General features: G+C 57.5%; 2 protein-coding genes across 2 annotated transcripts in view; one reads left to right on the top strand and one right to left on the bottom strand.

Moving 5' to 3' along the window:
- The window catches only part of SLC38A8 (solute carrier family 38 member 8), a 35,106-nt gene extending 21,178 nt beyond the window's left edge, over positions 1-13,928 (top strand). The window contains exons 5-10 of the mRNA XM_068529244.1: positions 2,426-2,483; positions 8,060-8,174; positions 9,467-9,614; positions 9,972-10,180; positions 11,408-11,459; positions 13,835-13,928. Of these exons, the coding sequence (XP_068385345.1) occupies positions 2,426-2,483; positions 8,060-8,174; positions 9,467-9,614; positions 9,972-10,180; positions 11,408-11,459; positions 13,835-13,928 (676 nt within the window). The remainder of the gene's footprint in view (positions 1-2,425; positions 2,484-8,059; positions 8,175-9,466; positions 9,615-9,971; positions 10,181-11,407; positions 11,460-13,834) is intronic.
- A 5,594-nt stretch (positions 13,929-19,522) lies between these two features.
- The window catches only part of LOC137752645 (oxidative stress-induced growth inhibitor 1-like), a 50,954-nt gene continuing 42,672 nt past the window's right edge, over positions 19,523-27,804 (bottom strand). The window contains 7 exon segments of the mRNA XM_068527368.1: positions 19,523-20,016; positions 20,506-20,597; positions 21,053-21,130; positions 23,317-23,429; positions 23,982-24,035; positions 27,154-27,233; positions 27,444-27,562. Of these exon segments, the coding sequence (XP_068383469.1) occupies positions 19,988-20,016; positions 20,506-20,597; positions 21,053-21,130; positions 23,317-23,429; positions 23,982-24,035; positions 27,154-27,233; positions 27,444-27,562 (565 nt within the window). The 3' untranslated portion in view covers positions 19,523-19,987.

The following is a 27,804-nucleotide window of genomic DNA, read 5'->3' on the forward strand; positions in this document are numbered from 1 at the left end:
CGGGTGACTCTGAGCTTTGGCGATGCCGTTTCCTGGGCTGGATGGGACGGGGAGGGGTCGGGTGGGGATGTGTTAGGTTGGAGACGGCTGTGAGGCACTAAATAAAGACGTCAGGGAGCAGGTCAGACTGTGCGCGTGGAGTCCAGAGAGGCCTGGGCTGGAGAGAGGAACGTCAGCCCAGAGATGGCATGTAAGTAAGGCCAGGAGCCCAGGTGAGAAGTGTGAGCTGGTGGTCCTCCACCGGGCCCTGGGGGATCAGGGAGAGGGTGGCAAGTTAGGAGCACATGTTAGCTTCTTGGGGCTGCTCGTAGTAACAAGTGACCACCAGCCGGGTGGCTGAAAGCAGCAGAAATTTCTCCCCTGGTTCTGGAAGCTAAAAGTCCAAAATCAAGGTGTGGGCAAGGCTGCGGTCTCCCTCTGGAGGCTCCGGGGGAGGGTCCTTCCTGCCCCTCCCAGCGTCGGTGTTGCTGGCACTCTTTGGCCTTCCTTGGTCTGCAGGTGCTTCGCTCCAGACTCGGCCCCCATGGTCACACGGCCTCCTCCCTGGGTGTTTCCTCTTCCTATAAGGACACCAGCTGTTGGGTTAACTCCCAGCCTACTTCAGTATGACCTCATCTTCATTTAACCAATTACATCTACAAAGACCCTTTTTCCAAATAAGATTTCATTCTGAGGTTCCCAGTGGCTACAAATCTAGGGGGACACTGTGCAACTCAGGACAGAGGATAATAGAATCTGGGTCTCAGAAGTCAGTGAGCAAAATTTGAAGAAGGTTGGGGTGATCGCCACCAAATGCCGCTTCTGGGTCACATGGGGCTGAGCGCTGGCGCCTGATTTGGCCACAGAGGCCGCTCTTGATGTGGCTGGGTTTCGTCAGGGCAGGAGGCGGGGTTGAAGGCCCAGGTGGATTGGGTTCAGGAGAGGGGGAAGGAGCCGGGAAAGAGCTCTTCTGAAGAGGGGAGAAGAGGAATGTGCAAGAGCCGGGGCACACAGGCCATGGCCCGTGTGGCCCATGGCACACCGACGGCATAGTCCAGCAGTGAAGGAAACCCGATCAGAAGAGGCCAGATCCACTGCTGATCTGTGGCCTTGAATCTGCGGAGGGGAGTGTCCTGCTCTCTGGAAATGCAGCCTCCAAGGCTGGAGCTCGGGCAGTCTCCCCCACAGGAACAGGAGAGGACAGCACGTGAGGCCCAGAGGACGCGGGCAGGCAGATGGAGCCGTGGGAGCGTGGGCGCTAAGAAGCTGGCCATCGGCTGACTGTGCTGTTGAGGAAAGTCCAGGAAGGCAGGGCTTGGCTGGGAGGCTCCGTGATCTGCATCCAGAGTTAAGAGTCAGCCGGAGTGCAGCACAGAAGGGAGATACCACCGTGCAACTTTCCCCGTGGCTGCTGTGACACGTTACTGCCAAACGTGGTGACTTAAAACTACACAAATTTATTCTCTTACAGTCCTGATATCAGAAGTCCAGAATAGGTCTCACTGGGCTAAAATCAAGATGTCAACAGGACTGTGTTCCTTTTGGAAGCTCTAGATTGGAATCTGTTCCTTTGCCGTTTGCAGCTCCTAGAAGCGCCCACATTCCTTGGCTCGGGGCCCCTTCCTCCATCTTCAAAGCCAGCAAGTTTCCATCTCTCTGACCCTGCTTCTCTGGTCACAGCTCCCTCTGACCATAGCTGGGGAAGGTTCTCTGACGGCAAGGATCCTTGGGCTGCATTGGGCCTAGATCATCCAGGGTCGTCTCTCACCTCAAAGTCCTGAGCTTCATTATATCTGCAGAGTTCCTTGTGTCGTGTAAGGTTCCCAGGATTAGGACATGGACCTCTTTGGGGCCCACTATTCTACCACAACCAGGAAAACCCGATTCTATAGCAGGTGCTGTTTATGCCCCCTCCACTACATGTCCCTAAAGGTGCTGGAGGCTGGTACCTAGAGCTGCTTATTAAAGGAAGCTGGAGGGCCACCATCTGGGGACCACTGAGAGGGCTTGACCTGAAGACTCTCTGCCCCGTGCACACCTCAGTTCTCTTGGGCAGCTTGGACAGAGGTCAAACCATCCTTGCCCTGTTGGGGTCTGTTTGATGGATGCTGCCTGTGCCCCCTACCACCCCAGCCCCTAAGCTCACTGGGAACGGGCAGCCTGCAAGGGAGGCTGGGAGTTCCTCCTAGCCACGCCCTGCCCAAGCTGTGCCTGCATGGAGAATGTCAAGTTACCATATGTCAGCACAGATGTACTTAGAAAGTGCAGCATTTAACATGCAGCCTTTTCCAACCCCCCAAACCCGGCAGTGGACGTGGTTATTAAAGCCTGTCTTATAGTCACGCTTAGTTACATCTTGCTGGTATTGTTGAAAACTCATCTTCAAGTTGAAGGTTGTTTTGAGTTTAACTTTTTGTAACAAACACCCGTTTTCATCTCTTTACAGTCCTTCCTCCTGGACCTCCGTGTTCAGTGTCTTTCCCACCATCTGCTTCGGATTTCAGGTAACCTTGGCATCTGTGTTGAAGAGGGTGGCATTTGCAGGCTCTGGTGACCGCCTGCTCCCTCAGGAGAGTGTGGCCTCCCTGTCGGGAGAAGCTCGAGGACTTGTTCCGGGATGAGATGGGCTGTCTTTGGGGGACGTGCACGTGGCCGGCATCTGGGCTCAGTGAGCTGGGAACCGGCCCCGCCGACAGCCAGCAGCAGCACGTTTGTTTGTTGGGTCTGAGGTCGAGTGTGTGGGCCCGGGACCTGTCCCCTCCTTTGCACAGTCCTCACGGCCGAGTCGCCACGCCTGGGGACCTGGAGCGGCCCGCTTACGTAGAGTGCCTTCGTGCAGGTGGATTCTGCCGCCGGGGCCTGGAGGCTTGCCGGCTAGGAGGGCCGGAAGGTGTGTGGGAGTTGGCGGTACTGGGCAGAATATATAGACTTTGATAGAATGTCATGGAGTGAGGAATTCCGTGCGTGGAATCCAGTGGAGGGGTTTCCGCCGCAGCGCTGGGTGGGGCAGATTCAGAGATGCCCTTTTCCAGGCGCTGATGCCTGGGCGGAGTCTTGAGGAATGTGTGGGAGGTGGCCAGCTTGAAGGGGAGGCCGCTTCAGCTGGAGAGCCACGGAGGGGAGGGGTCCCAGGCTGGAGAGCTGCAAAGGGCTGCGCGGGGCTGGAGGGGGCGGGGGTGGGGTTGGGCTTTGCCCCCCCCCGCCCTCTGGTCTCTCCTGGGGTCTCGCAGTCTCCTAGCAGGTGGCAGCTGACTCCCTTCCTCCATTGTTTATTTTGGGAAAGATTTGCCTCTCTCCTAAAAACAACCCCCTGCCCACCACGACAACAAGGAAACCGCCCCAAGTGAAATGCGGTTCGCGAGGGAAAGTGCCTCACTCAGCTTCGCATGCGGTTCGCGAGGGAAAGTGGCCCAGGGTTGGCAGTGTCTCAGCTTCGTAGACCGAGTGTCTTCTTCCTGTACTCGTGAACCAGCTTCTCTTTGCGTTCGTCATCTTATATTTTCTTTGAGAACCACTTTTTGGGGAAAAGAAAAGTCCTGAAACATGTCCATTTCTCTTTTTTTATAAATGGGTCGCTGTATCGTTTCTGGGGCTTAGCAAGCCGCTTACAGAGTTTCTCGCGTTTCTTCCTGCACACCCAATATTTTGAAAGATGGAAAGCGATGATTTTGCTGTCAACCTTTTGGATGTCGTTGAGTCAGTCCTCTCTCGGGTGCCCGAGCACCATATGGTGTAGCAGGCTCGCGCCGGGCGGGGGTGCGGGGTGCTTTCCAGATGCTTGTAAGGAGGTGCCCCCCTCACCTTTGCCTCGGCTCCCTCATCCGATTCTCCTAGCAACCGAGGCCTGGGCTGCAGTTTCCAGGGACACGGGATGCGGAGATGGGGGAGTTGGGAAAGGATGCGGATTGCAGGGCGGGGGTGGGGCTGCCAGGATCCAGCTTGGGGAGTCAGGGATCTGGGGGTGGGGAGACTAGACGCAGGTGAAGGTGGAAGGGAGCAGGGTGAGGAGTGGCGCAAGCCTGGAGGGGCTGCTGTGCGGGGAGGGGGCGGGCGGTCACCTGGCGTCATCGGGAGCCCCGGTTCAAACACAGCCCTCCCCACACACTTAGCAGCGGGGCACCCCGTCCAGCCTGCGCAGAGTGGGAAGGAGAGGCCTGGGGGAGCACGGGTTGTGGGTGCAGGCTCTGCTCCCAGACACCATGGCCACACGCAGTACTTCTCCCTGGTTTGTGTTTTTTTAATTGAAGTATGACTGATTTACAACATCGTGTTAGTTTCAGGTGTACAGCGCAGCAATTCAGTTATATGTAGCTGAATATATATACATATTCGTTTTCAGATTTTTTTTCCTTTAGAGGTTATTACAAAATATTGAGTATAGTTCCCTGTGTTATACAGGAGGTCCTTGTTGGTTATCTGTTTTATCCATAGTAGTGTGTACATGTTAATTCCAACCTCCTAATTTATCCCTCCCCCCATCCCCCTTTCCCCTTTGGTGACCATAAGTTCGTTTTCTATGTTTGTGAGTCTTTTTCTGTTTTGGAAATAAGTTCATTTGTATCTTTTTTTTTTTTTTTTTTTTTTTAGATTCCACATATAAATGGTGTCATGATATTTGTCTTTCTTTGTCTGGCTTACTTCATTTAGTATGATAATCTCTAGGTCCATCCATGTTGCTGCAAATGGCATTATTTCATTCTTTTTATGGCTGAGTAATATTCCATTGTATATATGTACTACATCTTCTTTATCCGTTCATCTGTCGATGGACACTTAGGTTGCTTCCATGTCTTGGCTATTGTAAATAGTGCTGTAATGAACATTGGGGTGCGTGTATCTTTTCGAATTATGGTTTTCTCCGGATATATGCCCAGGAGTGGGATTGTAGGATCATATGGTAACTCTGTTCTTAGTTTTTAAAGGAACCTCCATAGCGTTCTCCATAGTGGCTGTACCAATTTACATTCCCACCAGCAGTGTAGGAGGGTTCCCTTTTCTCCACACCGTCTCCAGCATTTATCATTTGTAGACTTTCTGATGATGGCTATTCTGACTGTTGTGAGGTGGTACCTCATTGTTGTCTGGATTTGCATTTCTCTGATAATTAGCGATGTTGAGCATCTTTTCATGTGCCTGTTGGCCCTCAGTGTGTCTTCTTTCCCCTTGTTATTTTTAAACGGCTTTGAGATACAACTTACATGGTATACAACTCACCCCTCTAAAGTGTACAGTTCAGTGGTTTTTAGTATGTTCACAGTTGTGCAACCATCACCACCATCAATTTTACAACATTTTCATCACCTTCAAAAGAAACTTGTACTTATTACCAGTCACTCCCCATTCCCCTCTTGTTCCCCTCCTAGCCCCTGGCAACCACAAATTTTTCTGTCTCTCTGGATGTACCTGTTGTGGGCACTTCATGTAAGTGGAGTCATACAGTATATGGTTCTTTGTGGCTGGCTTCTTTCACTCGACGTGGTGTTTTGTTTTGTTTTAAATTTATATTTTTGGCTGCATTGGGTCTTTGTTGCTGCTCGCAGGCTTTCTCTAGTTGCGGCGGGCGGGGGCTGCTCTTCGTTGTGATGCATGGGCTTCTCGTTGCGGTAGCTTTTCTTGTTGCAGAACACGGGCTCTAGGCGCGCAGGCTTCAGTAGTTGTGGCGTGCAGGCTCAGTAGTTGCGCACGGGCTTAGTTGCTTCGGGGCATGTGGGATCTTCCCGGACCAGGGCTCGAACCCATGTCCCCTGCATTGGCAGGCAGATTCTTAACCAATGCGCCACCAAGAAAGTCCCACTCACCGTGGTGTTTTTGAGGATCATCCGTGTGGAACACGTGTCAGGACTGCGTCCCTTTTCATGGCTGAATGCTATTCCACTGTCTGGGGAGTCCACAGCTTGTTTTTCCGTTCTTCAGCTGGTGGACATTTGGACTGTTTCCACTTCTTACCCACCACATGCTCCTCTGCCCTGCATCCCATCACTTAGTGAACAGTGAGCTTGCTATTGGCCAGTCACCGTCCTAGCTGCTGTCCCAGCAGGGCAGCCCTGCCCTCAGAAGCTTTATTTCCCTGCATAAGACCAAGAGAAACACAACCCAGGAGTCTTGGGAGAAACAGGAAGAAGGGCAGGGCTCCATCCTGCAACCACCAAACATCTTTTCCCCCAGGTCTGGGTTCCGGAGTACAGGAGGCGGGAACATTGATCCTGAGTTCCGCTGCTTGTTGGTTGAGGGCGTGTGTGTGTGTGTGTGTGTGTGTGTGTGTGTGTGTGTAGGGGGGCAGTTTAAGCCCCCCACTGCCTGGCTGAGCCAGCCTGCAAGCCAGCAGGCTCACGTGGGGTCAGGGAGGTCCCTGAGGCTTGCCTGTCGTGGAAGGTGTGTGAGAGCTTGCCCCAGGCTGGACGCCGCCTCTGTGGCTGGAATCGGGAGGCCTGAGGCTGGTGTGCCCCAGCCCCTCACAGTGGGCACTCCATGAGGGTGGGGACTGTGTGAGGCTGGTTGATGGGTACCCCACACTCGCAACAGGGGGGACTGATACAAGGACCTGAGTGTGGAGCGCTGGGGTTGGGTGCAGGGAGGCCTCGTGGCTGCAGGTGGGGCAAAGGGATGGATGACTGAGCAACCGCCGGAGTGCCCTTCACCCGTGGGCCAGGCTCTGTGCTGGGAATGAGGGAGGCAGGTGTGTCTTGACACCACATACCTGACAGACGCTGAACCAGCAAACCCAGATGTGCTCACATCGGGGGCGTGAGAGCAGAACTCGGCCAGCTGGGGAGGAGGGCTTTCCTAAAGGATGAGTGGAAGCCGGCTGGACCAGGAGACATCGCAGGCAGAGCACACAGCGCGGGCAAAGGCCCTGAGGCGGCGAAGAGGGACAGTGGTGGGCTGAGCTCGGTGGGCGGGGGGAGCGGGGCTCTCGAGCCTGGGGAGTGGGCGGGCATGGACGGTCATCGTGTCGGCTTTGATCAGAAGTGAGTAAATGGACGTGGTGGTGGGAACCCTGCCCCGGGAGCCTGGGAGGATCCCAGAGCCCATAGGGCACATCCAGATGCAGCAGCGCCTCTCACCCCTGGCCGCTCATCAGGGTCTCCTGGGCTGCTGATAAAACACCGCTGCCCAGGACCTGCCCCAGATAAAGTCCACATCACAGGTGGGCTCTTGGCATCGGCTACATCTGTTTTACATTTTAAAAAATTTGACCATGTGATACTTATGATTTATATACTTCCTACACACTGTATGTGTCCTCCCATGAAACCGTCACCCCGATGGGGATATAGAACATCGTCAGCACCCCTGGAGTGCTCCCTCAGTAGCACCAAGCCACCCCACTGTTCTGCCCTCTGTCACCACAAATGGTAACTCTCAACTGAGGGTGATTTTGCCCCCTAAGGGACATTTGGCAATGTCTGCAGACATTTTTGATTGTCACAACTCGGGGGGGGGGGATGCTTCTGGCATCTAGTGGGTCGAGGCCAGGGGATGTGGTCCACATCCCACCATGCACAGGACGGTCCCCAAGCATCAGCAGTGCTGCGGTCGAGACCCCCGTCCTGGCTTGTTTGGCTTGTAACTTGAACTTCACGTACATGGAAACATTCTTCTTCTCTGGCGTCTTTTGCTCCACGTTACAGCTGCGGGGCTCTCTGTGTTGAGGTGTGCAGTTACGTTCACCCCTTTTCAGTGCCGTGTAATATTCTACATGTGAATATCTGACGACTTACTTCTACCTTCTGCTCTTGGTGGGCATTTGGGTTGTTACCCCCGTTTTGGGACACTGAGACTTTTTTTTTTTTTTTGTATTTTTAAAAATATCTATCTTATTTATTTATTTTTGGCTGTGTCAGGTCTTAGTTGCGACACTCGGGATCTTTGCTGTGGTGCACGGGCTTAGTTGCCCTGCAGCATGTGGGATCTCAGTTCCCTGACCAGGGGTTGAACCCACGTCCCCTGCATTGGAAGGGGGATTCTTTACCAGTGGACCGCCAGGGAAGTCCCAAGACACTGAGACTTTTTAGATGGTGCCAGGTGATTCTAGCGCCCCGCTGGCCCGACTCCCGTTGACCCCGCTGCTGCCTTGCAGTGTCACGAAGCTGCCGTGTCCATCTACTGCAGCATGCGCCACCAGAGCCTCGGGCACTGGGCCCTGGTCTCCGTGCTGTCCTTGCTGGCCTGCTGCCTTGTCTACTCGCTGACAGGTAAGGCCCGCGCGGGGTGCCCAGGACCTGGGTGCGGAGCAGTAGGAGAGACCGGAATAATCACAAGTGTGTATAGAGACCCTACCGCGTCCTGGGTGCAGTGCTAAGTGGTTTGACTGCCTGTGCTTCTTTTGTCCCTAACACCCCCAGGAGAGTCCACAGTTCATAGCGGCGGCCACTGAGGCCCAGAGGGTTGCCATGGCTCGTCCAGGGTCTCCCAGCTATAGATGAGGCAAAGCTGAGATGCAAACCCTGGCCCGTCTGTCTCCCAAGCCCCTGCTCTTCACCCCCCACGCCCCTACCTGCCTGTCTGGTGGGATGGCGTCGGTGATGGCTGTCGGAGCATTATGTCCAGGCAGTCGTTTACAGAACACGCTCTTGGATGCAGTGGTTTCAGCATCCACAAACTGGCACAGGAGGGTCTTCAAAGGTGACAGCAGTGTGGCTCAGAGAGGGGCTGTGCCACACCCGAGGTCCCACGGCACGTCCGGTGCACAGCCCAGGGCCCGGGCTCAGGCTGACTTCTGGCCGCTTTCCTCCAGCCCAGCAGCCCTTTCTTTCGTCAGCCTATCAGAGTCTCTGGTTCAGGGAGCTCTGGGGCTCCCACGGATGTGTCAGGGGCCTTGGACACTTGCTGGGTGACTTCTGTCTAGCAGGGGAGGTCTCTCTCATTCTGTGGCCCCCTGAGTTGGACCCGGTGATTGAGAGTCTCCTTCAGATGGTCCAGGGCCAGCAGGATCCTGGGACTGGAGAAAAACCAAAGCGAGCCACAGGTCTTGGTCAGCGATGGATGTCTCAGGACCGGGCAGGTGACGCGGAGGCCGAGAGGCAGTGCTGGGTTGTGGGGTAGGGACCTGACCTCTGCTGTAACGAGCTGTGTTATTCCAGACAGTTGTTGACACCTTGGGCCTTGATTTTCCCCATCAGGAAAATGGGCGCACGGACAGTTTCTTTGTCTAGGTGCTGTGAGGGTGGGGTGGACAGGGCACGGAAAGCATCGTTCAGAGTGCTTCCAGCCAGTCCACACCCACGAGTGGGTGCCTTGTACGGGTGCCGGGAGCTGTTTGGAAGAAGGACAAGGGACAGCTTTGCCCAGCAGGAGTTTGAGCCAGAAGGACCAGGATCCTGTAGGCTGAGGACAGGAAAGCCTTGGGAGACTCTAGAACTTTGTCAGCTCCTAGGGGAAAGCTTAGCAGCGGTAGATCCGGGTGCTGTCTGTGTGTCAGAGTTGAGGTGGGGGGACAGCATTTTTCTAATCAGCTCTCCTGTGTTCCCCCCTTTACCCTTCACAGGTGTGTACGGCTTCCTGACCTTCGGGACAGACGTTTCTGCTGACATCCTGATGTCCTACCCAGGCAACGATGGGGTCATCATCGTTGCCCGGGTCCTCTTCGCTGTGTCCATCGTGACTGTCTACCCCATCGTGCTCTTCCTGGGGAGGTGAGGCCAGCTCGTGGGACACGGTTCAGTGCGGAGCACAGCACCCGTCAAAAATTAGCATGTGCCACGCCAGCCCATGTGGCGTGGGGACTGTCTTCACCTCTGTTTCCTAGAGGAGGAGTCGGGGGCAGTGGAGTCAGGTGGTTTGGCCAGCGTCGCCCAGCTGGTGTCAGGACTGGAGCCTGGCCCCCTGGGCCCCGCCCTGTCGGCTACCCACGTGCGGCGGGGGTTCCTGGGGAGTGAGCCCTGCCGGTGTGCAGGGCAGTGGTGGGGGGCACTCTGGGGCACCCAGTGGTGGGCGAGTGCAGGGCTACAGCCCCCGGGAGACCGTGGGAGCCCATGGTGCGTGGCCTCCAGGTCGGTGATGCAGGATTTCTGGAGGAGGGGCTGCTGCTGGGCGTGTGGGCCCCGGGCCCTGGCCGAGCCCTCGGGGCCATGGGTCCGGATGTCGCTGACCGTCCTGTGGGTCACCGTGACGCTCGCCATGGCCCTGTTCCTGCCCGACCTCAGCGAGATCATCGGCATCATCGGCGGCGTCAGCTCCTTCTTCATCTTCATCTTCCCAGGTGAGGGCCCTGTGTGTGGGGGGTGGGAGCCCACGTAGGAGGGATGGCTCCCATCCCTGTCTACCGGGCCAGGCGCGGGGGCCGGGGCTTCGCACACCTTCCCTCATTTGACATCTCAATGGCCCTTGAAGGACGTACTTGGTGGGCGTGCTGTCATCAACCCAGCCTACAGATGGGAAGACCGAGGCCCTGAGGCCTCCTGGGTGGAATAGCTGGCGTGTAGCGGGGCTGAGTCAGCCTCACAGCCTTGTCCACTCTCCTGCTGCTGCCACTCACTGTAGGATTTTATTTAATGTTTTCAATTATATGAAACTCCTATGGTTCAAAGGTGCCCCACAAACACCTTCCTCCTTGTCCCCCCCATCTGGGAGGCAGACACAGTTTCCATGATGGATGGATTCCTAGGAAACCTTCCCAATGTTAGCGAGTGATGATGTGAAATTGCAGTCAAATTGGCCTGAGGGTTATCCCGGTCTGCCAGACCCAGGGCGGCCAAGGCTAGGGGCTCCCGGAGACGGCGTGGCACTGCAGGGGCCGAAACCCCAGATCCTGCGGCCCCTGGCCCTGGGAAGCGCTCTCAGACATGAGTGGTGGGGCCCGAGCGCCTCACCACCTCCCTTGGCGTCCCCCCCACCCCCTGCCATCCACCATCTAGGGTGATGGACTCAGTGATGCAGTGTCTTAAACACACAGTATGGGTTGGGTGTCCATGTCCTGGGTGGGGCCTTGTAGCTCTAGCCGTTTCCCGTGCTGGAAAGGATGGGCCAGGCTAGGCTTGGCAGCGGGGAGACCCACAGGATCTTTAGGCAGAGCTGTCTGGCTTCAAATCCCAGTAGCACGATTAAAAAAGAAAAAAAAAAAAAAATGACAGAAAGAAAAAAATAACAAAGGCAGCTGGCAGTTGTCAAAGGCGTCCCAGGGGTGAGGCCCCGAGTCTGGCCCTGACTCACTACCTCTCATCAGAGACGTGAGTGTGTGCTGTCGATGTCGCTGGAGAGGCCAAGGTGTTAGGGGGTGTCGAGCGGGGACCCCACGGTGGCGCCATGAGCCACCATTCGGTGCCCGCTCTCCAGGGGCAGGGTGAGCCTGCGGGGCCGCTTTGGGCAAAGGCCCTGCCGGCCTCTCGGGTCCCTGGGGACTGCTGGGTGTTGGCCGAGCCCTTGCGAGCTCGGGGCTGCTCTGGGTTCAATAATGAAGAGCTGGTGTGACTCCGTGTCTCCTCCGCAGGTCTGTGCCTCATTTGTGCCATCAGCGTGGAGCCCGTAGGACCCCGAGTTAAGTAAGTGTGTGCACGTGAGGGTGTCAACTCTAGCGTGTGCGGGGCTCAGCGGGGAGGGGCGTGTGAAGGCTGCTCGCCCGCCGGGTCCTGCGTGTGAGGGAACTGCAGGCCAGGCCGGGAGGGGGGCCTTATCCACACAGCGGGGGGGGGGGGGCAGCTGAGCCGGGGCTCCATCCCAGGCCAGCACACCACGCCCTGCTCAGTCTGTGCGTGGCCGCCCTTCCACTCCGAGTGCTGTGGTCTCTGCTTGGAGCTTTATGCGGATTTGGGGTCTTCCCGGCATCTGGAGGCCCGAGTCATGCGTGCTTTCCCATCCTGCACTCAGACCCCGGGCAGGGTGGGTACAGGCTGGTCCTGTTGCCCCACAGATCCCTGAGTTCCGGAGGCCGTGGGCTCCCCCATGCACCAGGGCAACACGTTCTATTAACAGGACAGCAGGTCCTGGTTGGATGACGCCTCAGTGCTGGGCCCCACGCTCAGCCCCTTTACTCCTTCCTCTGCCTGCGATGCCAGGATATTTCCATCCCAAAGATGAGGAGACAGAAACCAACCCACAGGCAGGTGGCGAGTAAGGGCAGAGCTGGGGCTCAACTCTGGCCAACTGGACGTGGGGCCCCACGCTTACCCCTCTCCCTGCTCCACATTGCTGGTTAGACAAGACAGTTTGGACCATCCCTTTTTTCAGCAGAGTACCCTCCACTGGGTCGGCCTGTGGTGTGACTTGGACCATGTACTCTGCCACTGAGGGGCCCAGTTGGACCCCACTGAGAAAGAGAGTGTGTGCATGAGTGATGGGCCAGAGCTCAGCCGGTGCCAGGGACCCGGGAGTCTGTGCAGATCTTGGTCCCATTTCACAGATGTGAAAACCGAGGCCAAGACGGCTAGAGAGGACACTGTAGTAGTTTTCTAGGGCTGCTCGTGGCTTAAATCAACAGAAATGTATTTTCTCCCAGTTCTGGAGGCCAGAAGTCCAAAATCATGGTGTCAGCAGGGCCACACTCCCTCTGCAAGCTCTTGGGGGGATTCCATTCTGTGCTATTTCCTGCTTCTGGCGGCTCCAGGTGGTCCTTGGCTTGTGGCCGCATCAGTCCCATCCCTGCCTCTGTCCTCACACAGCCTCTCCCTTATGTCTGTGTCTCAAGTCTCCCTCTGCTTCTCTCCTATGAGGACACCTGTCATTGGGCTTAGGGCCCACCCCCAGTCCACGGTGATCTCATCTCCATATCGTTAACTTCATCACATCCGCAAAGACCCTATTTCCAAATGAGGTCGTGTTCACAGGTTCCAGGTGGATGTGAATTTGGGGGACCACCATTCAGCCCAGTACAGTTGCTCTTATGTCACAGCAGCCGTGAACTTGGGGCCCACTTGCAGCCTCTCTTTCCCCTTTGTCCAGCCACATGGAGCCCAAGCTTGGTCTTCCCACAGCGGCAGGCCTGGCTGGGTTCCCTTCTGGGTTGAGAAGCATTTTTCTGGGCACCTCTAAAGCTGACTTGGGCTTAGCACCAGCCCCGGTTGCCTGGGGGCCCCCTACACGGTTCTTTCCCTGTAGCGCCCTTTCAAGTCTTGCTGCTTCTGTGTGGTGCCTCAGTCCAAGTTCACAGCAGTTGTTACTGATGGGCTTTCAAGGTATTTTTAATCCTAGCGCCGCTTTAGGGCTTTCTGATCCATCAAAGCTGCTCCCAGGAGCCAGCAGCCCCGTCACGTTCACCTCTCTCCCCCCTTTCAGGCAGGCGGGTGTTTATGGCACCGAGCTGCCGCTCTGCCACGCTGCGTAACTGGAGATGGACTTTCCATGACAACGGATCCTTGTGGCCTTTGTTAACGGGCCAGAAATACCCCTATCATTTCGTGGGAATCTTATTATCGTGGCTCTTGCCTCACTGTCTGCACCTTCTCTCCTGGTTACGTTATGAAGCCTGTGGACGTGGTCTCATGGCCACCAATTCCAGCCACTTCTGTCCCCTCCTCCATGGCCCCCCAGCCGCTGTTCTCATCTGTGTGACCTAGGGCTTTCTTCTTCCTCACTTGGGGGGGGGGGGCTTCAACCCCCTAAAGAAAAGAAGCGGAAGAGAAGGGAGTTTGAAACTAGTGTCTCCCTTCCCCCATTTCTTTGTCTTTGATAAAATATTGGGAAGGAACGAGGTTATGAAACAACAGATTGGGTGAGAGTTTTTTTTTTTTTTCAATTGCATGGGTACTTTGTTTCCTGTTGTCTCAGAAACCCAGCCCTACGGGTAAGGGAGGGTAACCTGAATTTTTTCCAAATTGGTGACTCTACTAGGCTTCACATCATAAGTTTTCTATGTGTGTTTGGCTCGTCTGTGCAAATCTCCAGAAAAGCGCGTGTTGACGTGAGTTTGTTGACTTGGCAGGTGCTTCCTGGAGGCCTGGGGGGTGGTCTCCGTGCTCGTCGGCACCTTCATCTTCGGGCAGAGCACGGCAGCGGCTGTCATGGAGCTGCTCTGAGCGGCGGCCCGCGCCCGAGCAGGACGGGGTCTCCATGGCTGCCCTGGTCCGGCTGCCTGCATCCAGCCGTGAGACCGATGTTATTTCATCATAAAGATGCTGGAGAAACTGATACGTTCTGCCTTCCCAGGCTGCTCATTTGGGCTTCTGCTGGTTCCCAGGGTTTCTGGTGCAGTGGTGAGGAGTTTCTTAGTGTCCTGGGGCTGCCCTGCAAATGACCGCAGACTGGGGACTTCTGGCAACAGCAGTGCATTCTCTCAGTCTGGAGGCTAGAAGTCTGAGATCAAGGTGTGTGCTGGGCTGGCACACTCCCTCTGCAGGCTGTAGGGGGAGGGTCCCTCCTGCCTCTTCCAGCTTCTGATGGTTGCTGGCCATCCTTGGTTCTCCTTGGCTCGTGGCTGCCTGCCTCCAATTTCTGCCGCCTCCCTCACGTGGCCGTCTTCCCTACGTATCTGTCTAAATTTCCCTCTTATAGGGCTCACCCTAATTCAGTATGACTTCATCTGAATTACTTAATTGGGATCTGCAAAGATCCTATTTCCAAATAAGGTCACAGTCACAGTTTCCAGAGGTTAGGGCTTAAACTGTGTCCCCCAGAAAAATAAGTTAAACCCATAACTGGGAGGTAGGTGCTGAGGCCCAGAGAGCCCTGCTTTGGGGTGCTGGGATCAAAGACACGAGGCAAGCGCATTGCTCGGTGGGTGAGAGCCCAGAGGGCATTTGGGGCGGCATCCGTTGGGGATGGCAGTGCCATGGCACGGGGGAATGCCCAAGGAGATGCATGCCCAGAGCTGGCCACACAGCCTGTGCTTGGCCTCTCTCCAGTGGCGGGGGAACCCGAGGAGAGCCCCCCCCCCCCCTTCCACTGGCTGGACCTGAAGAGCCCGGAGGACAAGTGCGCTGTTTGCTCCACGGTTCCCTCCCCGATCCCGGGGTGAGGAGCCACGCCTGCGGCTGAGGGGGCAGGGCTCTGCCCACGGCCGGGGAGGAGAGGAGGACGGGGCCAGGAGCTCCCGCGTCGCCGTGCTCCCCGGCACTGACCCTGCCCAGGGACCGGCAACCCCTGGATGGATGTTGCTGGATTCAGGCCGCTCTTCCTCTGCCCTGGGACACCTGCCAGAAGCCAGCAGTGCCAGAGCCTGCATGGGCTGACGTCCTTTAGACACCTCCCTCCAGGTAGGCAGCAGCCGGGCCTTGTTTGTTATCTCGTGTCACGTGTGTGTGAGGCTGGTGGTGATAGAACCGTTTTAGAGTTTGGTTTTTTCCAGTTTATCCACCTGTATTAATTTTGTTTTTTTGAGATGCAATTCACATATCACGTAGTCCACCCTTTTAAAGTGTACAATTCGGTGAGCATTAGATGTACAGAGGGGTGCAGCCGTCACCAATATCCAATTCCCGTACACGTTTATCCACCCCCAAAGGAACCCAGGACCCGTTAGCCTTGACTCCCTCTTCCTCCCTCTCTCCAGTTCCCCGTAACCATGGATCCGCTTTCTGTCTCTAGGGATTTGCCCATTCTGGACATTCCACATGAATGGACGCATACAATACGTGGCCTTTTGTGTCTGGTTCCTTTGACTTAGCGTACTGTTTTCAAACTCGCCCATTTTCCAGGTGAGGCAACTGAGGCTTGGGAAACTCAAGGCCGCCTGTCCCGTGAGGTGCAGAGTTGGGTTGGGACTGATTTTGGGTTAAATTCCATCGTCCATTTTCTTTCCACTCCTAGGAGTGGCCAAGGGGGGTGGGAACTAGTTGACCCAGGGGGCGGGGATGGGGCCCTTGCCCCTCAGTGCCCTGGCTGTTGGCGGAGACTCTGACCCTGTGAGGGGGACACAGGACCCTTCTCCAAGTGCTCTCTGACCAGCCCCACCACGACCTGCCACACCCTGCAGTGGCCACAGCGTCCTCCTGGACAAGGGCCTCAGAACCGGCACATGTGCTGGGAGAATTGATTTCCTGGGGCATTTATCACCCCCGAGCTGGCAGCGGGTTTGGATGGTCAGAGACTTTATCATTCACACCCTGTGCGCTTGGCACTGTGCTGCTGCCCAGGAAGGCTGGGCTGTGATAGGACCCTTCACGGAGGGTCCTAGGTGAGAACAAAGCATGGCCGGTAGGGGTCGTGCCAAAAAGAGAGGCAGTGTATGAAGTGGCTTTGGAGTTGGACTACTGGTTGTGAATACTCTCTGCCATTTGCTTTCTCAAGATTTGGAAAGTTCATGAACCTCCTCTAAGAATCAATCTCCCCACCAGCAAAACAGAGCAGCCTTATTGTGTATGAGGCAATGTGGGCTTACTGTGTGAGAACTAAAGGTGATCCATGTACCCACAGCAGCTGGTGGGGGACCCAGGCAATGGTAGTTTTATTTCCAGAAAAGCTAGATTGAGAGTATTAGGAGGTGAACACTGAGCTTCCTGGCAGCTAAGGGAAAAAGGGAAATATGAGGACCGTAGGGCTTATGCCAAAGCAGGAAAGCACATCAGGGAGGTGGTGGCCTGGCACTAATGCTAAGAAGAGATGAGGGTGGGGCTCTTGCAGGGGTGACAGGTATCACTCCTGGGTACGATCGTTTCCATCTGTCTGACAGGTAGAGGGGATTCTCATAGGACTATGATCACGCAAGGATGTGATGCAAAGAAATGCAGGCTGGGATGCTGCCCTCTGATGTCTGAGCTCGTGAGGCAGGTACGATCATCTCCTGGACTGACCTGCTCCAGCACCGAGCGCCTCCCCCCGGTTTGGGATAGCAGCTGGAGGACAGAGGGGCTCAAGTGGCGTGCTTGAGATCAGGGCGGTAGCGCAGGGCTCTGAGCATAGGCTCTGGGTCTGGAACATCTGAGCTGACTCCGCCCGCCATGTACCGGCTCTGTCACCTTGGCCAGGCCCCGTCCCTGCTCTTAACAGCCCTTGTCCTCAGGCTGCTGACCCAGGAAAACCTCCGTGAGCCTCGGCGTCCTTCCTCGGACCTGGGTCACCATCTCCTCCTTTCCTTCTTCCTCCGGCCCTTGGTTCCCATCCTCTTTGTGCTCCTCTAAGACGAAACTGAGGGCAGCCCCTCCCTCCCAGCATAGCCATGGGGATGAGCTGAGACAGACCCCCAGAGCCTGGCCTGTCACAGGATCCCGGTCAGTGGTGACACGTGTGCTTGAGTGCAGAGACCCTCCTGTCTCAAGTGACAGCTGTGAATGTGGCCCAGTAACGTTCTGCAGTCGAGGTGACTCGTTCTCCTGCTCTGAGCAGCATGGGCTACAGGGGGTCCGAGTGTCCTGGGGAAGTGCCCTTCCAGTGGCTCTAGGTGCCCCCAGGTGACGCACAGGGACAGCAGCCCAGCACCTGAGGGGTTACCTGTGTCGCACACAGGATGGTGGCCACATGCCTCCCGTGGAAGGCTTGCGTTTTGAACGGGACACGGCAAGGAACACAGATGCTGAACATGTTTGAGCAGGTGAGTTGTGATTTTTTTAAAAATGAGATTCATGTAACATAAAATTAACCGTTTTGAAGTGTACGCTGCAGGGGCTTTGGGTACCTCCACGGTGTCATACACCCACCTCCTCCATCGCTTCCCACACGCCTTCCTTAGCAGTAAGTCCCCCAGCAACCTCTACTCTACTTTCCATTGCTATAGATTTAACTCTTCCAGACGTGTCGTATGAATGCGACCGTACAAATGTGGCCTTCTGTGACCGGCTTCTTTCGCTCAGCATAGGGTTTGTAAGGGTCGCCCAGGTTGTGGCCTGGGTCAGGACTTCATTCCTTTTTTATGGCTGAATCATGGTCCACTGCATGGATAGACCTGGGTTTGTCCATTCGTCCACCGATGGGCATTTGTGATGTTTCTTACCTTCTGGCTCGTGTGAATAAGCTGCTGTGACCATATGGGCACAAGTGCTTGCTTGCTTAAATGCCTCAATTCTTTTGGGCCTAGTATACACCCAGGAGGGGAATTTCTCGGTCACGTGGTAATTCCATCTTTAACTGTTGGGGGAACCTGACTCAGATCTGACCGCATTAACCTGGAGCCATTCCTCTGCACCTGTCTCCGCTGTGTGCGAGGTGGTTAGAGCACAGGATTGGGGGCAGACAGCTGCTCTGACAGCTGTTCTGGGTTTGGATGAAGCAGTGCCACTTACTTGGCTGTGTGACCTCTGGTGAGCTGCTTGCCTTTCTGTGTCTCGGTTTCCCTACCTGCGGATCCCAGGATGACACAGGAAGCAGCGACGGCGCCTGCCAAGTGCCTGGCACTGGAGTGTAAAGTAAGTGGAGGCTCTGATCCCCTTTAGGGTTGATGGTTGTTCTCTTCAGAGCCTGTTCCACCCACTCAGAATCTGAGGAGGCGCTAAGTGCTCGTGGGTGCAGTCAGCTCCGAGCCTACGGGAGGGGAGAGCTGGGGCAGAGGGTGACGGGCCCAGAGGGCGGGCTTCCTCAGTTGCGCCTCCAAGAGCCTCCACCCCCTGAGAATATTATTTTTAAAACAGCTGAGCTGCTTGGAACGGTAGCAGCGTCAGGGTGGGGTGAGGTGGCGCTGCCAGCAGGACCTCCTGCGGTGGCCTTCTCGTGAGCCAGGCAGTTCCTAATCTTCAAAGGAGGGGTCTTCTCCCCACTTCACAGATGAGAAAGCAGAGGCTGTGAGAGGCTGAGTGCAAGGACGCTCAGATGTTCGGCTGGGATGTGAACGTGCATTTTACGCTTCCAACAAGCCCCCGTGGTTTCACTGGGCACCACGGCCCAGTTCCAGGCCCTTTCTCTCTCTCCTCCTTCCCCAGCCCTCAGCGGCCCCTGGCAGCTGCATCCCTACCTACCTGCCCTCCTTTCCGTCCTGCTTTAGGAAAGGGAGGCATGTCTCTCTCCTTGTCCCTTGAGACTTTTGTGTATTACGTCTCTCCTGCGCCACGGCCAGGGAAATAGGGAGTTACAGAGGTTCCAGCATCGGACTTGAAATAATAATAACCTTTACGTCTAGGGTCTTCTGTCTCGTTGGAACAGCACCTTTATGGGTGTGCAGTCAAGGATTGAGTGTGTCCAGGGAGGTCTGGCTTTTGCCCTCAGCTCTTACGAGGTGATGACCTCTAGGACCTTGGAACGTCCTGACACGTGTATCTTTGTTTACCTGGGGCTACTTGGGAGCAGCTTGCCCTCCGCAGGGGCTGGAGGCTAAGGTCAGCCAGAGCCGACCCCCAGTGCAAACTCTGAAGGTGAGCTTCCCTGGTTGGCAGCTCTGGGAGAACCAGGTGCTGTCTGCACGGGTCACTGGGAAGGGACACCCCTGAGCTTGGTCTCTGCGGGACCCTCCGCCATGCTGAGTTCAGTCTGTATGCTTTTGCTGCCAGAATCCGTAACCACGAGTAGAACGGCTCGGCTGAGTTCTGAGAGTCCTTCTAGTGAATTACCGAGCCGAGGGTGGTCTTGGGGACCCCCGAACTGTGCAACAGGCATGAACTTGTCAGTCAAGATACATACATACCTCGGTCGTCACTTCCATTTGACAGATAAGAAAGCTGAGGCGACTGGGCTCAGGCTTCAGGGGCCCCGAGCATCCTGACAGCTTCGCTCGCCAGCTGTCATCAACTAGAAAACACACACGCAGCCGTCCCCAACGCTAGTTTATTTGGTGCCTGTCCCGGGCGGCTGTTTGCCTAGCAGGGCACTGGCTACATGGGGTCTACTGCCGCCTGCGGGCTCGGCCCGGGCCTGGGGGGCACTACAGGGTCCCGGCTCCTACCAGGTGGAGGCGAGAGAAGGGAGAGGCGGTGAGGGGCGAGCCCGGCCGAGGACGTGGGGACTGGTCAGGTGTGGCCACTCGCTGGGGGCAGGGGCCGCTGCCCGTCACCGCCGCCCTCTGGCTTCCGCAGGGCCCAGCAGCTCAGATGCTGCTCTGTCAACAAGCGGGGGGCAGGGGTTCTCCTTCACTTCAAACAGCAGGAAGAGACCTCCTTATTTGGAAGTATATTGAAGAGACAGCTCGCTCGTATACCACAGTTTTTAGAAAAGAGTGGACGTCCTTCATCAGCGGGAGCAGGGCAGCGGGCTCAGCCGCGGGGCCTCGGGCAGGGGGTCAGTCGCGGCCCCGGGTGCACCAGGCAGCTGGAGGGGAGGAGGGGAGGAGGGGAGACGCGTCAGGGGGAGGAGGCTGCAGCGGGCCCCCTCTCCCCTCAGGGCCTGCAGGCTGGCGCTCCTCCTGCTGGTGCCAACTCTGTGCCAGGGGCCAGGCCCTACGCAGGGCGCAGAGGTGCTTGTCCTGGGGGCAGATCACCTGCCCAGGGAGGGAATGGTAGTCTGGCTGGGAACGCGGGGCGGGGCGGGGGCGGGGTGTCCCGCAGTGAGGGCTGCCCTGGCCTGGGGGTGCTTTCTGGGCCCCGGGCACAGGCCTGCCCCATGCTGGGCTCAGGGCCCCGGCCTCCCTGCCCTGTCTAGGACCCCCTCTGCTGGAGCACTCGCTGGTGGACTGCAGTTCCTGGCAGCTAAGGGAACAGAAGAGAGTCTGTGAGGTTTGGGCCTCAGCTCAGCCGTTTCTGCCTGGCACATGGCGTCCCCACTCCCTCGGTAGCTGGTCCAGGCCCTCCTCCCCAGTACCTGGCACGGAGATCCGGGAGAGGACCTCGGGCTGGCTCAGCGTGTCCACCTTGACGTGCCGGAACGCCTTGCACACGGGGCTCTGCAGGTGCCTGCAACCCAGGGGGACACCCGTGAGCTCTCGGGGCCTGGGGGCCACACACCAGTCAGCCGAGCTCGGGGCTCAGAGCCCTTTGTGGGAAGGTAGGGCCGGGGCCCCCGGGTGCTGGGGGCACAGCCTGGCTCTTGCCTCCCCATGAGCAACCTTCAGTGAGAGAACTTTCTCTCTGGATTTTTATCCTTGGGCAGCAGTTTTGAAACAGGAGCAACCCTGGCCTCTGCTCCCAGGGCCCAGCCGAGCACGTTGAGGGGCTCAAGCTCCAGCCTGAGAAACACCGCCTCCACCTGGATTGAGGCCCGGCCTTCTGAGTGGTGGATGCCGCTGGAACCCCGACTCATCACCCAAGGAAGGGCGTGGAAAGGGGGCCGGGGCAGGTCCCCTCCCCCATCCCACCACCTAACCCCCGGCAGAGGGCTGAAACTAGAGAACGTGCGTGGCCAGGCCTACATCTTCCACTCCTCCTCCGTCTCCCAGAACTCGTAGACCACGAAGGTGACGCCGTCCGCCAGCCTCACGGCAGCGATGCTGCGAGAGGAGAGGAGAGAGCGGACTCAGTGGATGCAGCGGGCAGCCCGCCTGCCTGCTCCCCGCTGGGGTGCACACACAGCCCACAGCCGAGCCCAGGCAGAAGCTGCAGCAGCCGGGGGTGGTGACAGGCCCGGAAGCCAGCCTGTCACCACCCCGAGGCTGCTCTCAGCACCACACTCCCTTTCTGATCAGCTGAGTGCCCCTCTCTACCCTCGAGAGCAAGGCCTGGCCCCGTACAGTGGCCAGCATGGCTGTTGAATGAATGACAGTGAAACGTCTTTTTGAAAAAAAGCCTTTCAAGTCATTGAAAAACCTACCTTTAAAACCGAAAGCATCTTCCACCTGCCACGCTGTCCTTCATAACCATCCTTTCATTTAATCCTTAAACGCAGGAGAGGCAGACGTGGCCCAAGCCCCTGAGCGAGCAGCAAGGCACTCACCCCATTTCAAATAGGACTGGGAGACCCAGGCTGGGGGGTTGGAGCAAGCGGGGGGCGCCTCTAAGAATGTGGCCGACCCCAGGGAGAGGGAGGCCCGGCCTCCCAGGTCGCGCTACCACCCCGTCTGGCCTCTCGGACACCCTCCCGGTTCCTTCTCCTTTTCCCACACGCTCAGTAGCACAGCACCCCACGCATCCCCGAGAGAGGAGAATCCTGGCCCGGTGGCATCTGCTGCATAATTACAGGCAATTCCAGGGTGGGGCTGCAGGGAGGACGCCCTCCTGCGTGCCGCCTCCTCCCGGCCCTTCCAGCCCCGGGCCCCCTTCTTCCACGCCTTCTCCCATGATGAGCACACAGCTCCCGGGGCTCCGGGTGACACCTGCATGCCCCCCACTCCCCGCATCTCCCCACTTGTACATCGGCACCTCGAGCGGCATCTGGAATTTAACATGGCCCAGAAGGCCCGTGCGACTCCCCGCACCCACGCGCCTGACCTTCCGCGGCTTCTCCAGCTCAGCCTGTGGCCCCGTCCTCCGTCAAGTTCCTGAAGCTGAAGAATCTCAGACTCCGCCTTGCCTCCTCTTTCTACGGCCCCCCCACCCCATCCTGGCCATGGTCAAGTCCAGTCCGCCCCCCTCCAAACCAGATCCCAGCTCTGCCCACGTCGTGCCAAGGCCAGTGCCCTCTCCGCGTGACCGCAGGGCCTCTCCCTGGCTGCCAGCTGCACGCCTGTTGCCACCCCTCCTTACACAAGGGAGGCAAGACCGAGTCTCCCTCCTGCCTAAGCATCTCTCCCCCGTGGTCCCTGGTCCCCGGAACGAGCAGGGCCTGCCTGCCTCCCTGGCCATCTGACCCACCCACCCCTGGGTCACTCTGTCGAGCCACACCAGCTGCTTGCTTTTTCGCAAGCACGGCTCCCTCACTGCCACGCCAGGTCTGGGCAGCAGCCTGTGGCGGGCCTCAGATTCTGCAGGTGGGGCTGCTCATCACTCAGCCTCGGCACACATGCAGCCCCTCCCCAAAGCCCCCCGTTCGCTGGCCTGCACGGCGCCAACCGGAACCATCTTTTGTCACCTGCCCTCTCCCACCACCTAGGATTAACGTGCAACAAGAGCAGCCGCCTGAGTCACGCCGTACCCCCAGGCCTGGCGCACCTGCTTCACCGGGAAGCTGGTGGAGGCACACGTGCTCTTGAGGTAGGAAAAAAGCAACCGGGGAGGGAGAGACTCGAGGCAGGGAACAGGCACGGAGCCTACAGCTACTGTCCGCTGGGCACCGACGGGTGGGCCACAGACGGGAGACAGAGCCCGGCAGCTTGTGCCAACAGCCCTCTGGGACCACCCCCAGCGAGGATGCAGGCCTTGGCAGCAGGGACCAGAGGGTGAGGCCCCGAGGGGCAGCAACCGTGGCAGCTAACGCTGAGTGGGCGCTGGGTGCCAGGCACTGGCCTGTGCCCTCCACGGTCATTATTCCACTGACGCCTCCAACCCCACCAGGGAGCGGGTCCGGTCAGTGGTCCCACTTTACAGATGAGTAAGCTGAGGTCCGCGAGAAGAAGTCACTTGGCACGTTTGCGCAGCAAGGAAGAGCCCGAGCTAGGGGACCTGAACCCAGCTCTTGGAACCACCCCGTTAGGGGGCTTCCCTGGGGTCCGGTGTGTTCTCAGGGGTGAGGCCGGTCCTGCCCTGTGCCTCAACCCCAGGCAGAGCTCCCGGCCACCACCCCGCCCCGCAGCTTACTCACTGGAAGCAGTTCCTGGCTCCGGCGGTGCCCCTCAGGTACTGACGCAGGGAGTCCAGGAACTCGGCCAGCTGCTCAGGGCACACGGCCATCTCCTGCCGGACCAGCTGCAGATGCTGCGGGGCCACAGGACCAGTGAGCCACCCTGCGGGCCCCCTGGCAGCCCGGGACCCCGCCCAGCCCAGGAGCCCGCCTCCCCAGGACAGGACAACTTCTTCAGAATAAAACCGACCCACTCCCCCCACCCCACACACACTTTTCATTCTTACACGTGGAAACTGGCGAAAAATGAGCTAAACTTAAGAAACCAAATGCGGGAAGTAGTCCCACAAGTGCTGAAAAAACAGGTACGTTTAAAGAGGCTCTAGAGAGACTGGGAGCTGCCTGCAAGGCTTCAGGTCCAGGACACAACAAAATGAGTGACCAGCAAAATTGTTTCTGATTGAATCAGCATTGTGATGTCACTGTCCTGCTGATCACGTTGCTCCAGGCCCAACTGATCACAGCCCTGGAGCCTCTAAGAACGCTCCTGGGAGGGGAGGGTGGCCAAGTGCTGGGGCTGCATCTCCCCTTGTGGTGGCCCCTGGGTGGAGGTGTCAGGGACACTGAGCCACCTGCACCTTGAGGCCTGGCTCAGGCAGGGATGGGGCCACAGGAGGGGTCCTCACCATGTTGGTGCCTTCTTCATCCAAGAGATGCTGCTGGAGGTCAAACCAAAGGGTCTGCAACAACAAAGCACGAAGAGATGCTGGAGACAGAGGCCACCTCTGCTAGGGAGGCTTCCAGGACCACCACAGTGACACCCAAGCACCCAGGGCCACCGAAGAGCTCCAGCCCCTCCACCCCACGATTCCAGAGGCTCTGGAGTCCCCGAGCGGGTGGGAGCTCCCAGGGCCAGAGCTCAGCCCACCCTCCAGGCACGGTGCTGGCTCAGAGAGGAGCCGGGAAGCCAGGCTGGAAGACCAACCACAGGAAGTGGCACAGATCCCTTTTGGCCGTGGCATCTAGGGGGCGCTGGAGCCACAGAGGCCAAGCACGCCAAGTGCAGAGAACACGAAGGCGGCTCCACTGTGCTGAACCCAGGACGCTGGGGTTTTGTCACAACTTCCGCCGACAGCCTTGCTGGCAACAGGTTCCCCGACAACTTACACGTCGCCCCCAGTCACAGCCCCTGGCGCCTCATGAATATAACGGTCTAAATGAGGTAGTCTGTGCTCGCTGGCCTTCCACCGACCCTGGGGGCTAAACCCTCTATACCAAATCTTATGTAACTTTCCAGACTCCCCGAGGTCGCGGCTGCCCTACTGTGAGCTCTAGGAAAGCGGGAAGCCCGTGCACTCTGCTCCTGACCACGTGCTTGTGTCTGTAATGGTGCCCAGCACCACGATTTCAGAGCAGAGAACCCAGAGGCCACAGAAGCTGGTCCAGGGTCAGAGTCTGAGTTTGAGGCCAGGCCTCTCTCCTCCTGATGCACGGAATCATGATCCTTCTTCCTTTAACTTGGGCACCCCAATAAAGGCCACCTCTGTGCCCATCCCTGTCCAGCCTCCACGAGGACAGCCCGTGTCCCTGGCGCAATCCCGCACCCAGGTCTTTCTTCTCTACACAAGCACGTGAATGAGGCGCATCAGCTGGCTGTTAAGGAAAACAGAGAGAGCGGCCGAGGTGCAGGGCCATGACCCATGCAGTCACCACCTGGACATTCTTAATAATGTTGGAACAAGGGGCCCCATAAATTACACAGCCGGTCCCAGAGAGGGTACTGACTTTCCGGGGACATAGGGTGTGGATGTAGGCGTTTGTAGGTGGCCAAGGTGTGCCTGGCAGGGCAAGTCTCTTTCCATGGTTTTAAAACCATATAGGTGGGCTCCTGGAGAGCAGGGGCTGCAACTGGTTCCCTAGGTTTCTCCTGGCCAGCTGGGCCCCGCGGCGGTGAGGGTGGGGATGAGATAAAGATGACGGGAGGGTGGGGGAGGGGCGGCGGCACCCACGTCGTCTGCGCCCCCCGCCCCGTCTCCCTGCCTCGCCGTCCCAGCGTTCCAGGAGCCCAGGCACAGCTAGGAGCGCTCAGGTTGGCCCTTGGAGGGCGGGGCCCACAGCAGGTCCCGGATTGGCCCCTGCTCGCAGCTCGGACCAATCAGAGGCCGGGAAGAGGGCCCCGCCCCGTCTCCAGGACGCCCAGGTGCTCCTTGGTTTCCAGCCAGCCGGTTGTTAAGGCGACTGGGGCGCTAAAAATAAGCTTCAAAGAGCCTCCCCCTGGGGGCGCCCGCAGAGTTGTTATGACAACCGGGCCTCAGGGTCCCCGCCGAGCCTTTCCCACCGCTCCCACCCAGCAGCCGGCTTTAGCTTAGTGGCGGGGTGGCGGGGGGGAAGGAGATCCCACCCCTCGGCCTCAGACCTGCAGGTGGGATGGCCGCCTCCTCCCTCGGACTCCCCTGCAAGTCTCGGCCTCACCTCCTCCTGGGGAGCCCCACCCACTGCCCTCACGAATCCCTCAGAACTAACCCACGAACCCATCAAAGCACTATTTTTCTTTTGCCCTTTTGCAAAAGATATAAAAAAATTCAAAGAAGTAGGAAAAATGTAAACTTGCCACTGCAACCCTACAGCCTGGAGATGCCTGCTATCTTGGTTTATGTTGATATACAGGTATGGTATGTGTATAGGTTCTGGCATCAGAATGTCTAATAATAACTGCTAAATAACATTGTTAATATTAAATGCTAACTATGCAGCAGGCTCTGTGCTAAGCCATTAAGACATCATTTTGTTTAATCCTCACAATGACCCTCTGAGAGGTGCCATTCTGATTATTTTCTCTGTGGTTAGAGGAGGACTCTGAGGCTCAGAGAGGGTAAGTCACTGGCCCAAGGTCACACAGCTGTTAAGTGTTATAGCCAGGATTCAAATACAGGCAGTCTGATACTGGAGCCTGTTGGTAAACCTTAAGGCAAATTATTTTCTTTCTTCCAACGAATGGTCATCGTTATGGGCTGAATTGTGTTCCCCCAAAATTCATATGTTGAAGTCCCAATCCCCCGTACCGCAAAACGTGACTATATTTGGAGACAGGACCTTTGAATAGGTGATTAAGTTAGAATAAGGTCACATGGGTGGGCTCTAATCCAATATGACTGGTGTCCTTATAAGAAGAGATCAGGACACAGACACACACAGACACAGGGAGAAGACGGCCGTCTACACGCCAACGAGAGGCCTCAGAAGAAACCAGCCCCGCCAACATCCTGATTTCAGATTTCTAGCCTTGATCTGTGAGAGAATGCATGCCTGGGTTTAAAGCCCCGGTTCTGGCAGCCCTGCAAAGCTAACACAATCGTATCCTGAGTGCCTACCGAGCCATAAAATGTTCTCCGAAAACACGATTCCGCAAAGGCTGTGCCACTTTCCGTCACTTGTGGATGTGCCACGTCACATTTAAAAGACTTCACGCTGCCGGTCATTCTAATCTCTCCTGGGACGTCACCATCCCTCACCCACCACGTTGCTGGGTCTAGGCTACCACCTGCCCAGACCACCCCGCCGCCTTAACGCCTCCTTGAAGCTCTGTCCCCTTGCTGCCCGTGACCCTGCCGACTACTTCCTGCTCCTTGAGATGCCCCTCCTGGCTGCCCGCCCACCCTCCACAGCTGCTCCTCTCCTCCGGTCCTATACAGTGGACATGTTCCCGGCATCTACCCTTAGTCCGCACTCCACCTGGGGAATGTCCTTTACAAGGCTTCCTGACTTCTGTCTCGAGCTCTGGCCTCACTCTGCACTCCCTGGGGGCTGGGAGGGCGGAGAGTGGATGCAGGGACAGAGGCGAGGGCTCAGTGGGCTCACCTTGCTCTCCAGCCGTCCTATCAGCCCCGCCAACCTGCTGATCTGGGCTTCCAGGCCCTCCTCCTTGGAGTCTGAGGTGACTGGGAAAGAGGAACAGAGATGCTGATGGGGGGGCAGGGCCAGGCCTAAGGTGGAGGGGAGCTCCCGGCCCTGCCCCGGGGCTGAGACCTGCCCCCAGCCCTCCCAGGCTCGGTCCCCATGGGAGGCCCAGGCCCCATGTGGACCACTCTCAGAATTCCCCCCAGGACCCCCCAGCCAGTGCCCCCCACTCTGGGCCACTGCTCTCTCACCAAGTGGGAAGCTCTTCCCTTGCTCCACGGCCGTGAGCTTGTGGTTGTGGGCATAGAGGGGAGTGGAGCTCCCAGACCAGGTCTCCACCACGCTGTGGCTGGGTTTGCTGTGGTTCTGTCTGCAGAGGAGTGGGGAAACACACACTGTGAGGGGGGCTGCAGGGCCCTGTCCGCTTGTGGCAGCTTTGACAAACATTAAGCACCAACTGGGGGCTGAAACGTGCACAAAACTCACTCCGTGGAGCCCCGTCCCTGTGAAGCGAACATCGTGGCCTTTGTTTCACAGAGGGGGACACCAGGCCCACAGGCCAAGGCCACGCTGCAGGCGGGGCCGGGTTGGGATCTGAACTCAGATCCTTTC

Source organism: Eschrichtius robustus, chromosome 19 (assembly GCF_028021215.1).
Source record: "Eschrichtius robustus isolate mEscRob2 chromosome 19, mEscRob2.pri, whole genome shotgun sequence".
Lineage (NCBI taxonomy): Eukaryota > Metazoa > Chordata > Mammalia > Artiodactyla > Eschrichtiidae > Eschrichtius > Eschrichtius robustus.